At 49.2% G+C, this 15,460-nt stretch overlaps 1 protein-coding gene across 1 annotated transcript; it reads right to left on the bottom strand.

The window, feature by feature from the left end:
- Positions 1–257: 257 nt before the first annotated feature.
- Positions 258–10,544, bottom strand: Myl4 (myosin light chain 4). Its single transcript, XM_055592529.1, has 7 exons — positions 10,422–10,544; positions 7,212–7,239; positions 2,921–3,070; positions 2,469–2,642; positions 1,939–2,016; positions 1,187–1,230; positions 258–309 (listed from the first exon to the last, which is right to left on the bottom strand). The coding sequence occupies exons 1-6, from the start codon at positions 10,542–10,544 to the stop codon at positions 1,202–1,204; spliced, it is 582 nt and encodes a 193-aa protein (XP_055448504.1). The 3' UTR covers positions 258–309; positions 1,187–1,201.
- Between the last annotated feature and the right edge of the window lie 4,916 nt (positions 10,545–15,460).

Here is a 15,460-nt window from a genome sequence, read left to right as displayed (position 1 = left end):
CAAAGACCTCCTGCCCATGTGCCAGGTGCCACTATTTCTAGAGCCTTGGCCTTTTGTCCTTGTCTCCCCATTCTAAGATCCAACTCAATTCTCAAGAACACGGGGCCTCGGGTGACAGCTATACACACACACAAATTAATTCCTTTAATTAGGTTAAAAAAAAAAAAAAAAGCAACCACAACAACCGAGGGATGGACGAGACTTCATACTGGGGCTTTTTATTTACAGGGAAGGTTGTGGGCCTGTTAGGCCCTAGACGGGAATCCAAGACTCCATGACAGCCAGCATGGGTCTCTCAGGACCAAGCACCTGAAAGAAAGTGCTAGATGAAGAGAGGGTGTCAGCCTCCCACATCCCATGCCCTTGTCACAGCCCATATCACTGGGAGGGCTCTACACCAAGGGACCGAAGGCACAAGCCAGGGGCTTCAGTCTGGGGCAGGGCTTTGTCACACCCAAGAGCTTGTGCTGTGCCCGGGACTGAAAGACAGAGGGAGAGATGAGAGGGCATATAGTAAGTCAAACAGGGCATGTCCTGGTTGGAATTTGGTTTTGGTTTGGGGTTGGTTGGTTGGTTGGTTGGTTGGTTTTTAGTTTTTCTTTTGCCAGTTTGAGTTATCTGAGAAGAACCTCAGTTGAGAAAAATACTTCCATCAGATTGCCTATAGGCAAGTCTGTAGTGTTTCTATTTGATCTTGATTTGTTTTTTTGTTTTTGTTTTTGTTTTTTTGATTAATGATTGATGTGGGAAGGTCCAGTCCACTAGAGGAAGTGCTACTCTTGGCCACCCCTGAATTGTGTAAGAGAGCAGGCTAAGAAAGCCATGAGGAGCAAGCCAGCAAGCAGTATTCCTCTGTGGCCTCTGCTTCAGCTCCTGCCTCCAGGCTTAAATTGCTGCCCTGGCTTCCCTCCTGGATGGAGTGTGAACTGACAGTTGTAAGCTGAACAAGCCTTGTCCTCCCCAGCTTGCTTTTATAGTGTTTCTCATAGCAAGAGAAACCCTAGCTCAAACAAGGCAAAAGACAAGGTGGGGCAAGAAAGAGGGCTACCAAGCTAGTGCCCCCTCCAAGCTGGTAGCTCAAAGCTGCCATCCCATCTTGGCCCCATATGCTGGGCACAGAAGACTTCCCAGGCATGTGGTGCTGCCCGTAAGCCCAGAATGACCTTGAGGAAGGGGTAGAACTCACCCGGAGAAATCCACTTTACCCAGACATGATGTGCTTGACAAATGCTAGGAAAAGGAAACAAGAATCAGCCAGGTGTCCCTTGGAGCTCTGCCCTTCTCTCCACTTCTTAACCCACTTCCTGTCCCCCACACCCCCAGCTGTGCCCTTTCTGCAGGTGGCAGTTCTCTCATTGGAGGGTTGGTGGAGAAGGCAGAAGAGGGCAAGGACCCAAACTCTGCTTTGTGTTTCCTCTGTGCTGATGTTAGACGGGTGTTATGGATGATGTCATCACTACATACCCCCACAAGCTTAAGGCATGACCACTCCCTGTTTGAGAAGACTGAGGCTCAGAATGGGGAAGTGACTTGATCGGAATCGCACAGATGGTTTATCAAAGAACTGTCCCTAAAACCCAAGGTCCTGGGCCAATGAGACAGATCAGTGGCTAAAGTGCTTGTCACAAAAGTCTGATGACCCCTCCCAGGAAACGATGCTAGAAGGAAGTACCAATTCCCTAAGATTGTCTTCTGACCTCTGAACACGTGTGTGTATCATACCTGCACTGGAACCACAGGTACACACACACCAGTAATAAAGACACATTAATGTCCCTTATTCCAGATAGTCACTCCCAAGACGGAAAAAAAAAAGCATCCGGTGAGAATCTGCCACAGTCCACCCGAGAAGAACAGCCCGCAGCCTCTGGGCCGGCCCATCCCATCCTATGCCACTCCCTTACCCTGGGCACCCCGGAAAGCAAGGAAGGACCATACCTTCATAATTGATGCAGCCATTGGCATCCTCCTGCCCAGACAACAGCTGCTCCACCTCTGCCTCGCTCATCTTCTCTCCTGAGGGCATGGGAAGGAGGTCTCAATGGTAAGTGGCAGGGAAGGGGAAGGAGAAACTGAAGCACTCATCAGGCTTAAAGACCACCCTGGGTCTGAGAAATGGTTAACGCCAAGCCTCAGGGAAGGCTCCGGAACTCGGGGTCACGTATCTTGGGACACACCTCTCCCCTCTGCCCGCAGCATGGTGGTGAGGGCCATGAAAGAGGGCCAGAAGCCACACCAGGCTTCACAACCCCTGCTCTGACACCTGCTCCTCTCCCAGCCTCTGGTGCTTGCTGGGCAAACCCAGGTCGTGGGATAAAGGAGGCAGGGTCCTATAGAGTCCAGGAAAACAAGCCCTGGGTTAGGATTTGCCAGATGCAGGGACCCTTAGCTACACCCCACCATACACCGCTTGGTCCCCCTCTTCAACAGCCACTCTTGTGCAGCTCATCCCCGCCCAGCTGACATACCCAGGGTAGCAAGGACATGCCGAAGTTCAGCCCCCATGACCGTGCCGTTGCTTTCTTTGTCAAAGACCCGCAGCCCCTCCACGAAGTCCTCATAGGTGCCCTGCTCCTTGTTTCGAGAGACGTGTTGCAGGATGGGCAGGAACGTCTCGAAGTCCAGGGTCTTGGAATTCATCTCTTCCAGAGGGCATGAGGGCAGACAGAGACCACCACGTAAGCAGCTGCTCAGGGCAGGAGAGGGCCAAGAGGTCTCTTCCCAGCCCCAGCCACACAGGGCTTAGGCCCCAGCTGCTTCTGGATGAGACACCCCATCGGTGGCAGGCAGAGTGACCGAGATAAGCCACCAGGATTGAAGAGAACAAGTGTCTGTCTAACCCTGCGCCGGCTCCAGTCATTAGATCATGCTGTAATGGGTGCTGAAATCAATCATATTTAGCCATCGACCTCACACTGACCTTCAGGCTTGGGTTTGCCCAAAACACGCAGCACCTCTGCGTTGGTGGGGTTCTGGCCCAGGGCCCTCAGCACGTCCCCACACTGCCCGTAGGTGATCTTCATCTCTCCCGTTGGAGTCCGGTCAAACAGTGAAAAGGCCTCTTTGAACTCTGTAGAGAAACACCCAGCTACAGCCCCCTGCCCCAAGCAGAGGCAGCGGCTGTAGTTTGCTTGATGGAGTGGTTAAGGATGTAGCCGTTCCCTTCAGCCACTGTCCCCAGGCTGTCCTGGGAAACTGTTCCCACCCCATTCCTGACAGCCAAAGTCACCCGGAGACCCCAGGACCTACCCTAGCACGGGTCTTTGGCTCTCCTCTCTCGGTCAGTTATAAGATTTGACTATTTCCCTGTTTCTCCTCACCCCACATCCTTCCCTGGTGTACATTAGTCCCTGACTAGGAAACAGTGGAGAAGTGAAAATATTCCTGCCAGGAGTGAGGCTTCCCAGGTTTTCAGCTTGGCTCTTCCTAGGAGAGTAGGAAAGCCAGGCTGGGCCTCAGTTCCCTCCTGCTCTGCCCTTTCTCCCTGTCACTGTGAGTGTCGAAGGAGGTGGCAGGATGTGGAGACAGTTTGCAAAGTAATACGACCTATCCAAAAGTCAGCTATTGTCAGTACTGCCTGTTCCCAACTGAAAGAGCTCCATGGCCAGACAAGGTGACATTGGGGTCACAGTCAGACCATACCCGGCCTGCCACTGAACCACTGGTAAATGGACAGCCCTGGGTAAATGGACACCTCTGTGGGTTCTCTGCTTCTTAGCTTTAAGTGGGGACACAATGTCCACTGCATGGATGGCTGACGGGAGCAAAATGTGTGCCCAGTGTGTGCTTCACAGAGGTACAGAACGGACCAAGGTGGCTCTCAAGTCCCCTGCCTCTGGGGCTAGCTCAGTACAAGAAAGACCTGACACCTTGCAGGTTGCAGAGCAGGTATCTGAGGGGCAAGGCCAAGTTAAGACACCCCTGGGCTCTTTGCAAATAGCCCTCATTCTTCATAGGTTGGTTTGCTTTTGTTTTCTTGAGTCAAGGCCTCACGTAGTCCAGGCTGACTCCAATCATGCTAGTAGCAGAGGATGACCAGGCATTCCTGATCCTCCGGCCTCCACCTCCCAAGCACCAGGATCATAGGCGTGTGCCACCAGGTCTGGCTTAGTTCTCCGTCAATTTGGATTCAGTTAGTTTATTAGACTATGACCTGGCGGTGACACTGAAGTCACCTCATGCTGTGCACAAAGCAGGGGACAACCGCAAACAACAGCAGGTGACAACAGACTGCAGCAACGAGGCTGCTGCCCAGTAAGGCAAAGGCTCCATGGCAGGACCAGAGAAGACATCAAGAGTTGGAAGCCAGTGCTGGTGGGGTTAAAGCAAATCAACTAGGCAGACCAAAAACCGAAGAACGCTGAGTTGCGAGGGAGGCCGCCTTTAATCATTTCCAGGTGTTTTAGAACTGCTTGTTTCCTTTAAAGGCTGCATACGAATAACAAATTATTCCACACTCAAAGCGGATTGCCCCGGGCTTTATTACGTACAGCTCTGCCTGCTGGGGACCCCAGTGCACGCATGAAAACACTGATGTCTAGAGTTACTAGTAGGAATAGCAAAGCCACGGTTACCCGTGAGGAAACAGAGGAGTCAGTAGTCCGAAGCTTGTTCCTATAGGGGAGCTTTGGTCAGTGTTTCCTACTTTGTGGGTTCCTTTTTCTCTCTTCCACCCTTCTCCTTATTAACCCCCTAACACTAGATAGGAGAGGAAAAAAGGATAGAGGGGAAAGGGAGTCAAGTCGTCCTTAGACTTCTTTCTGCTGATTAGGGGCATCGAGTTCCTTGGGGCGAGTTTGATCTTCGTCGTCAGGGTAACTAATTTCTTCTGGTTTCTTGGCATACGACTCCTTGACACACCACAACCAACCACTGAACAACACCAACCCTGCCTCTCCGGGCCCTGGCACTTACATATACTCTGAAAAGTTTCCAGAATTCCAAATGCCACACACTCACAGAAACTATCTGCAGCTGGCAAAACCATACCCCTGCCAGAACTGTGCAACAGCCTCTTATCCCCATACCTGGGATTAAAACAAAAACACAGTCCCATAACATTTCTGTGTTTTTTAAAGAAACAAAAATTGCAAAATTCTCACTACAGGGAGGTCTGGGCAACTTGGAGCCATGTCACCCAGAGACTGCAAAGCTTAGAAGAATGTGGCAATTAGCTCCAGATAGACAAAGGGTGATGTAGACAAGATGCTGAATGCTCATAAAATTTCTGAGCTGAACAGAACCAAATAGCTTCATTTTGAAGATGAGAAGATTAAGTTTTAAAGAAGTAATTTCTGGACTGGAGAGGTGGCTCAGTGGTTAAGAGCGCTTACTGTTCTGTCTATCAGATGACCAGATTTCAGATCCCAACACCCACACCAGGCAGCTCACAGGAGCCTGTAGATCCAGCCCCAAGAGTTCTGATGCCCGCTTCTGGTCTGGGAGGTGGAGGAAGATGAGGAAGAGGAAGGAGAAGAGGAGAGTGAACAACTTCTTATGGCTCATAAAGGAAGAATCAGTAACAATAAGTCTCCTGATTCCAAAGAATGTTCTTTCCATTATAACACGAGAAAATAATTGGCTGGGGCTGAGGATGAAGCTTAGTCAGTAGAGTGCTTGCCTCACATGGATGAAGTCCTGGGTTCAATCCCCAGCCCCACAAATACAAGGTATGGTAGTACATACTTATAATACCAGCACTTGGGGGGGGGGGGTGGAGGCAAGAGGATCAGAAGTTCAAAGCCATTCTCAGCTAAAAGGTGAATTTTTGGCCAAGCTGGGTTAATTAAGACCCTGTCTTAAGAAAAAGAAAAAAGAAAACCACTCACCAGCAGCCATAGCTTCACAAAAAAGCACACGAAAGGACAACAGGGATGAAGATGAAAGAAGAAAGCATCATGCTCCAACATGAAGAGAAGTGGCTTCAAAGCCAGGCTGTGAAAAGTTACAGAGAGCAAAGACCCCCAGCCTGAAAATCTTCAAGGAGAGCAGAACTCAGCCAGTCATCCTGGTGAGCTTTCACCATGAATTCCCTTGGGCAACGAACAATCTGATTATTAATTGAGTTTCCAGACCTCACTTGTGCCATGGATTTGACATTGTGGCAGATGCATGTATTTAACTAGAAAGCAAAAGGATTTTTCAGCATCTACAACTGTTGCCTGACAGTGTGTCTCCACAGTGTACCACAAAGACAGATTCCTGTCACCAGTTCCAAAGCACATGTGCCGGCGCTCACGTTCTGTGGAAGCTGATGCACTTTCTCAGAGGGAAACTGACAATTACTACTACTAATCTTGCAGCTTAAGTGCAGGCCCCCTTTCACCCAGAGCCAGGAAGACCCCATGCTAATGTCCCCCAAATGGAAACAACATCAAAGTCTCTCTGATTAGTTAAGTACATCCATGTGTGAGATGTCCCAAGATCTCTCTTTTTTAAGCTTTATTTTGTTTTTAATTATGTGTATAGAGGGGAGATGGAAGGGGGGGGCACAGGAGCTGAAGTTATAAGTGACTGTGAACTGCCCGACATGGGTGCTGGAAACCGAACTCAGATCCTCTGCAAAAACAGTGCACAACCCTAACCACGGAACCAACTCTCCAGCCCCTTGAGATTTATCCTCAAGTTGCATTTACTGACACTTCATATGAGACTGAGAAATTGTCTCTATTGAAAATGAGAAGAGTTGGTGATGGACACCACAGGCGAACCAGTGTGCCTGCAAGTCACTGCTGGCTCTGCCACCAGGGTGGGTGGACATGTCTCAGACTTCCTTCATAATGAAGGAGTGAGTGCTCGTAAGCTAAGAGGGTTTCCTGCATCACGGACAGAGAGAAGGACTCCCGGGTGACTTGACAGATTAGGGGCATGATGGAGAAGCAAAGGGATCAGCGTTTGCTGAGCATCAACCACATCTAAGGACGGCTGAAAGCAAAAGTCTAGAATCAGATACTCGAATTTGAACCCTGAAGACCCCAGGGCTGGTTGTGTGAGAATGGACAAGACACCCAAATTCTCTAAGCCTTGGTTTTACTTCCTGTTAGATGGGGGTAGGGATAGCTTCTATACCTCGTGGGGTTGTTTGAAGAATAAAGTGACTTGATCCATGTAAAGAGCCTAACAGGCCTGCTCGGGTGTAATAATTACGGTCACCACAAGGACCACTTACTCCTCTGGAAAGTGCAACAGAACGTGGAGTTGTTCCAACTCACCTTCGATCTGGTCGGCACTGAAGTCTATCTGTAAAGGAGAGAAACACAGGAGTGAGGAGGGCAGGGACTCTAAAGGAAGTCTGGTCACCTCCAGCAGGCCACTGATGAAGAGGGAAGGAAGGACCCTGGGCTGAGTGTAAAACAGTCTCCTGAGGAATGAGCCAGATTGGCTGTCTATGAGGCAACACAGCCTTCAAAGCACTACCAAAACTAAGGCTGGGGGCTGGGCAAACGGTTCAGCAGTTAAGCCCACTTGTTGCTCCGGAAGAGGACCCAAGTTCTGGCTCTAGCACCTACGCGGCCGCTCACGGCCTCCAGTTCCAGGAGGTCCCTTTCCTGGAATCCATGGGCAACAGACATGCATACATGCAGACAAAACACTCATACTCATAAATGGAACAAATCTTTTAAAACGCAAAACAAACAAACAAAAAAACACCATCAAAAGGAAAAGAGAAAGAGGTTACTTACCTACATCTTTCTAGAGCCTACAGTGACTCATCTTACAATTCCTTTAGGGTCAACAGTAAATTCCTCCTCATTGTAGCCAGCTGCTCTCACTGTCAAGCTCAAGCTCTCCCTAGTCCCTAATCCCTGACAAGATGTTCCTCAGGCTTTGGATGCTCACTACCGCTCACCCTGGGACGCCCTATTCTGCCTGTCAATGCACGGTCAATGAAGGAAACCTTTCCCTTCAGCCATCCACACCAACTTCCTCCCAGGCACTCTAGTAAGTCACCAGGCCTAGACTCTGTCACGGGCTCACCTGCGCCTGTTTCAAGAAAACCAGGTTCCCCCAGGGCGGAGGTTTTTATTATTATGGCTCAAGTGTTTGGCACATAGTAAGTACTTAAAAATATTGTGTTGAGTGAATGAGTGGATTTGGGGTCCCCCCCCCCCCACCGCACATGCTGTACGATGCTGAGTACAGAGCATGGGGCGGGAGGTTCTGCAGACGGACTGAGACGACCAAGCATGAGTCATCATTTTGACAGGATCGTGGATGTCACTTTGATGTCCTTCTCCGCTCCACTCTACCCTGGTGCCACCCCTGGGCATTCCCTGTGCCACCATTCCATGCCTGCTCTGCCTCTTCCTCTGGCACTGACACCATGGGGGGCGGGGGGAGCTCAGTCAGAACACTATGCGCAGGAGTGGTTTTGCCAAGTCTGGAGGTAAATGAGGAGAAGAAAAAGAAGAAAAGCCCTTGCTACACTATGCTGATGCTCTGAAGGAAAGGTCACCTTGCCTTGCTCTGACATGTTTTCTGCCCCCAGGAACAGGCATGTCAAAGAAGTCAGGGCAGAAGCACATAGCCTGATCATGACGTCATCCTGACATACTGAGCACAGGTTTACCTCTGCTCTCACTTTAGTCAAGGAATCTGCCTCTGCCTCCCTGAGTGCTGGGATTACAGGCGCCAGGCTAATCAAGGAATCTTATAAACAAAGGAACTAGGTGAATATGTGAACAGGGAAATGGCTCCCATGAATACTGCTGAAGCTTTTCTTTCCTTCCTTTCTTGCTTCCTTTCTTTCTTCCTCTCTTCCTTCCTTTCTTTCTTCCTTCTTTCTTTCTTTCTTCCTTTCTTCCTTCCTTCTATTTTAAAGGATGGGAAATCAGGAGAGGTGACTGAGTGGAGGGAAGTGATAGGCAAGAGGGGACACTGTTCACGTGATGCACTGGGCAGCTGTTGTCCAAGCAACAGGACCTTTAATCAGCATGGCCTTTAATCAGACAAATCAGAAATAAAGGCTGGGGGGAGGAGGGTCTTGTGGACACAGATGGTCTGCTTTCAGGAGAGAAAGATGGTGCAGAAAGCTTCTGGGTTCCCCACCAGGAGCCACACAAAACCAAGTCCAGGCATGGAGCAACTGCCTTCACCTCTGACAGGCCCATCCTGCTAAAGACCTTTAGAGCTAATAGGTGTTGACCCTTGGCTCAGTAATGTATGGAGTTTCTTATGTGGGCTCTGGTCCTGAGAAGACTATGGTGGCCCACATGATTAAAGCCTTAGGTACAGGGTCTCTGGCTGTGTGTCACAGATCCCTGTCTTGTTCCCATCACCCCCCAGCTTTGTCTGGAGGTTGAGTTCCCTGAGGGGGCCCACCACTCCAGACCTGACATTAATAGCTCTTCATACCAGTAGCCACTTGACCTCTTGACCTCTCCCAGTCTGGTGCTACATATTCAAACTGCTCCTCTCCCTCCCAGGCCCAACCCTTCCGGGTTCATTCCTTAGACAGCTGGGCCACATTGCTGGGAGGCCTAAAATGACTGAGTCAGTCAACAGGGGCCCATACCAGCTCCAGGGAGAGGAGGTGTCACCAGCCAAGTGAGGGGAACATGATGGGGCAGGGCATGAAACCAGGAGGCTGAAGAAAGCAGGCCCAGCTCCCTCATCAAGTTAGAGAAGCCTCAGCCGGGAGCGAGCCAGTCAGGCTGGGGTCACAAAAGAGTGGCCCATCAGTACAGGGAAAGAGAAAAAGAAGGCCCCAGGCTGCTCTTAACCTTCTCTACGTCTCTGCCCTAAACTGTGTTTGTGAGTGAAGCCTCTTGTACCCCAGCACACAAGAGCATCCTCCCTGGCCGCTCAATCGCCATCCCCGGTTACACCACTGGTTCCCACCAATGTGTCTGTTTTTCATAAGCATATTCCACCTCTCAGGGCTGGAGAGATGATTCGGCTATTAAGAGCACCAGCTGCTTTCCAGAGGACTAAGGTTCAATCCCCAGCACCCACATGGCATCTCATGATTCCAGTTCCGGGGGATACAACACCCTCTCCTGGCTTCCGTGGGCACTGCATGCAGCACACCCATACGTGTAGGCAAGACATCCATACTCATAAAATAATAACTTTTAAAGTAAATATTCATAGCCTACTTCAGGCAAAGGCTAACCTTGACTTCACTGTGGTTGCCGCGCACTGTGCTTTACAAAATCTGGCTTGTAGATTGTACCGCCACCATTTTTTTTTTCCTGCGGGGCTAATGGGGGGTGGTCCTGATGAGCCTCCTTTGCACATAGCAACAACCTGTTGTTAAAAGAGAAAGCCTCTGCCCCCTCCCCCCCTGGTTTCACTGAACCTCTGGGCTATGATCTTGGGCATGGATGCCATGGTCCTCATCTCTGTCTGGCCTGAGAGAAAGCAATCTCTCAACAACGTGGAGAAGAGGATCCCGATCCAGTGGACTGAGCTTCACTCACCTTCACACTCTTGGGGTCAAAGGCAGAGTCCTTGAGGGGCTCTGGAGCCGGGGCAGGGGCTGGCGCCGGGGCTGCAGCTGGCTTGGCGACCTCCTTCTTAGGCTCAGGCTTCTTGGGAGGCATGCTGTCTCAAGATCTCCAGTGGAGGTCAGACCTACAAAGGAACCAGAAGAGGAGAGGTGGCAGCTGAGAGAGAAGATGGGGGACTGGGCGGCCTTGCCCTGCTTTTATCTCAAGCAGGAGCCCCCACAGAGGGGCTGAGCGAGAGCAAGAGCAACTGCTGCTGACTATAAAAGGAAGAAAGAGCAGCAGGGCGCAGCTGACATCTCGGCATTGTCACCAGGTTTGGGGCCACCGGTGCCCTCTCCCAAATGCACACACCTCACTCCTCAACAGCTTGCGCCTCTGGGACAGATTGGTCCTTTCCTGCCAATTGGTGGAAACCCAGAGAGGGGCAGGAAAACAGGCCCTCTCCAAAGTGTCAGGGGAGCCAGAGAGAGATGAGCTGACTTGAGCTGTTGATAACCCTCACACAAAACCCAGGGCAGGTTGAGGCTTTTTTTAGTCCCTCCTGGGCAGAGGCGGCCCACTGCACATTCCTTTTAAGCTAAAATCCTTTAAGCTGAGAGCCTTAGACCCTGCCCTGGGGCTCAGCTCTCCAGGCTTGGAGCCCTGAGCGAACAGCTGGTCCAGCGAGCTCTGCTGCCCCCACTCTGTCAACCCACAGGGCAAAACCCGCATGGTCCAGGGCAGGCATCCCAAGAACTCAGAGACTTCAGCTCCCTAGATCCACCCTCTCCCGGCAGTTGTTCCTTTAACAAATACTGTGGCTTTTGTGCCCGGGGTGGGGGTGGGTGGTTAGGGTGGTTCCGCTTAAGAAACAGATATGGCAAAAGTTGGGAGGGTAGAGGTTAGAAAACTCAAGATTTAGCACACGTTTTGTCTCTAACTCATTCTGTGTCACTGGACTGTGTGTGTGTGTGTGTGTGTGTGTGTGTGTGTGTGTGTGTGTGCGCGCGCGCGCACGCGCGCTCACGTGCATATGTGTGTGTGTTGCTTATAATATCTCATCACATCCTCCATAATCCTGTAAGACAGAAACCATTATTACTCAGATCACACACACACACACTATAGTTAAAATAACTTGGCCAAGGTCACTCCAAGGATTAACTCTGAGCTGAGATTGAAACACAGGTATGTCTGATTCTAATGTGTACAACTGAATACTTCATACCACAGTCTCATCTACGTGAGAAGGAAAAACGGGGTGGAGGAGTCATCAGGAAGGGCAGGACAAAAATAGGACAGGGTCATCCTAACCCTCAAGGGACCAAAACAGAGGGACCAATAGTGAGTCCACTCTAGGTTACACAGCAAGATCCTAGCTCAAAAAAAAAAAAAAAAAAGGATGTGGGAGTTGAGAATCAACTGTTCTCAGGGACTCCCCTGGGAACCGAAGGGATGAAGAAGGAATGAGGGTAGGAGGATGACAGCAGCTTCCTAGGGTTTTCACTTTCTATACTAATGAAAATTTTTGTAACAACCAACCATGTTGCAAAATCAACACTATTCAGAAAAACAACCCCCCAAAAAATAAAAGTTTGTCTACCACACACACCTGTTTTGAGCTGAATCTTTAGACTATGTAGAGTTCACAGGATAAAAACTAAGGAGGGGCCCGGTGGGTGGTGGCTCATGCCTTTGATCCCAGCACTCAGGGAGGCACAGGCAGGTGGATCTCTGTGAGTTCGAGGCCAGCCTGGTCTACAGAGTGAGTTCCAGGACAGCCAGGGCTACAGAGAGAACCCTGTCTCAAAAAAAAAAAAAAAAAGGCAGAACACCATTTTGATTTTCCAAGCCATTTCATCACCTATAAAACAAGATTCTATGAGTTAGAAACATAGCACAATTGGTAGAGTGCTAACCTAATCTGCCCAAAGCCCTGTGTTAGATCCCAGCATCACAGAAAACCAAACACAGGCTCGCGATCCCAGAGCTCAGGAAGTGGAGGCAGGGCAAGCAGAAACTAGAGGTCATCCTCTGCTAGGTAGTACGTCTGAGGCTGAGGCTGGCGAGGGCTACATAAATAAATAAAACAAGATTGCTAGTTGGAAGTAGTAAGATATATATATATATAATCCCAGCACTCAAGAGTTGACATAGGAGGATCGAGATTTCTGATCTGAGCCACATAATGAGATTCAGCCTCAAACAACTAGAAGCCAGCCAGACTTGGTAGACTAGTCTTCATTGAGCACTGAAGTCTACAACTCCAGGTGCCCTGGAGCCAAACATCTGCCTTCCCCCGTTCCCTAAACACAGCCCCACATCTTTGCTAGTGTCCTTAGAGTCCTAAAGTGTCCTTAGGCGGAGATAATCGTGTGCTGTCCAGGTTTACTGGTGAAGAATCTAAGGCCCAGACAGGCTTTCTGAGTTGCTCATGCTGTCGGCACAGGACTGCCTAAACCCAGCTCCCATTGTATGGGGCTAGCTTATGCTACACTGTCCCTTCCCACAGCCTGCCTATACCTTTGCTAGCGGCTGGTGGGCAAAGAAACCTTCAAAGGAAACTGAGGCAGGAAAAGCAGCCAGAACTTGCCCCAAACTAGAGCAAAACTAAGACTCAGTCTGAGTCAGTCTCTCTTTTATTACCGCCTCTTCCCCTCATTTTTGCTTTGCTTGTCTTTCTTCTCACCCATTAAACCTGACCCCTTGAGGCCGCTGGGATGGTGTGTGCAAGGAAAAGACCTCTGCTGCCAAGGCTGACAGTTTGAGTTCTGCCCTAAGGATTCACAAGGTGGAAGGGCAGAACTGACTTCCTCAAGTTGTCCACTGACCCCTACACACTTAGGCTCATCAAAGTAACGAATTAATTTGCTAACCTAAACCCCTTGCCAACTCTTATTTTGGATTCTTTTGTAGTCCCTGTGGGTCCCCTCCCTAACCTATTTCACTGGTGCTGAAGTTAGGTGGATGGTGATGGCAAAGGAAAATAAGAAACACAGCCAGCCCCTTCCAGCTCTGCCTCCCCCGGCCTCTTTCTTGGACAAGTGTCCCAGAGGGTTCATACGAAGAAGCACCGATAGATCTCCCTGAGAAGCCTATAAAACCACCACAGCTAGAAGATTGGAGGCTGGCATCCCTCCTAACTCACCGGCCACCGCGTTTCTCTGGGCCACAGCCAGCCAACCTCTGACATCAAAGATAATCAGGAGTTTTCAAAGCTAGTCTGACAGACTCCTACTGCCAGCCACTCCTCGGGCTCTAAGGGATGGAGGGGCCAGGTCTGGGGGCTCTCTCCACCACCAACCCTTTAAGCAGCACCCCAGCCTGTGAGTTTTAGAGTTTGGGTTGTGGTTTGTTTTTTACAATTATTATCTATTTTGGTGGGAGTGTGTGGGAGTCCAAGGACACCTTGCCAGGATGAGTCCCCTCTTTCCACCATGTGGGCCTCAGGGGTCAAAGGTTAGGTCCCTGGGTTCCCCCAAATAGGACTTTTGTCCCCTGAACTACCTTCCCTTAAATACCCTTGTGTATTTAATTTGACTTGATTATTTTTTATTATTGGATTTTTATTTTCATTTTAAACTTTCTTGTTTTATTTTATTAAATTTATTTTATTTTAAAATAAATTCTGTGTGTGTGTGTATTTATATGCATGTGCATGTGTGACCAGAAGAGGGCTTCAGCTCTCCTAGAACTAGAGTTACAGGTAGTTATGAGCTGCCCAACATGGGTGTTAGGAACTGACCTCAGTTCCATTGTAAGAGTAGCAAGGACCCTTAAATGCTGGGCCATTTCTCCATATTTCTTGTTTGGTTGCTTTTTTGTTTTGTTTTGTTTGTTGTTAGGTTGTTTTTTGTTTGTTTGTTTGTTTGTTTGTTTGTTTGTTTGTTTGAGACAGAGTCTCTCTATGTTCTTGGCTAGCCTAGAACTCATAATATAACCCTTGCTGGCCTCAGACTCATGGCAATCCTCCTGGCTCAGTCCTTAAAGTACTGAGATTACAGGCATGAGCCACTATTCCAGGCTCCCTGTGTGCATTAATTTATTTCTTGTGTGTGACCTGAGAAAACCAGAAGTCAGCACCCAATGTCTTCCTCTATTGCTCTCCATCTTGGTTTTTGAGAGAGGGCCTATCACTGAACCTGCAGCTCACTGATTGGCTAGCTAGGCGGCCATGGACCTCTGGAGACCCACCTGTCTCCAAGCCATACACCCTCCGACTGGGGTTACAGGTGTGGTACCGGAGGCCGGTGGAGATCCAATTTCAGGTTCTCATTCTTGCCCTGTGTCTTAGTCACAGTTCTATCGCTGTGAAGAAACAGCATAACCAAGGCAACTCTTATAAAAGAAAGCATCTAGTCGGGGCTGCTTTACAGTTTCAGAGGTTCAGTCCATTATGATCATGGTGGCAAGTATGGCTGGAGCAGTAGCTGAAGCTATATTCCGATCCACAGGCCAAGAGGTGTTGGGGGGGTGAGGTTAGCATGGGCTTTTGAAACCTGTGACACATTTCTTCCAACAAGGCCACACCTCCTAATCCTTCTAATCCTTTCAAATAATTTGACTCACTGGCAACTAAGCGTTCAGATACATGAGACTATGGGGGCCATTGTCATTCAAACCACCACACCCAACAAGCACTTTACCCACTGAGCCATCTCCTTCCTGTGTGTTTTACATACTCAGGTTCTTACAATCATTTTCAAAGAAATAGCTCAGCTACTTTAAGTTCTTTACATTACCGATGAATGAAATACTCTCACCTGCGGGTCAGTTTCAACACCAGTCATTCTTGTCATTCTAGAAAGAAGAGCAATAATGTGATCCTCAAAAGACTGAGGATTGGGAGGTTGTTTTACTTTCCTTGTTTTTTTGTTTTTTGTTTGTTGTTGTTGTTTTAAATCTGGGCAGGGATGTGAATCAGAGGTAGAGCACCTGCCTAGCATTTAGGAAGCCCTGAGTTCAGTCTCTAGCACCATAAAGATAGATAGATAGATAGATAGATAGATAGATAGATAGATAGATAGATA

Source organism: Psammomys obesus, unplaced genomic scaffold (assembly GCF_907164565.1).
Source record: "Psammomys obesus unplaced genomic scaffold, mPsaObe1.curated_primary_1811, whole genome shotgun sequence".
Lineage (NCBI taxonomy): Eukaryota > Metazoa > Chordata > Mammalia > Rodentia > Muridae > Psammomys > Psammomys obesus.
The sequence above is the reverse complement of the archived record's forward strand: the minus strand, read 5'-3'. Positions and strand labels throughout refer to the sequence as shown.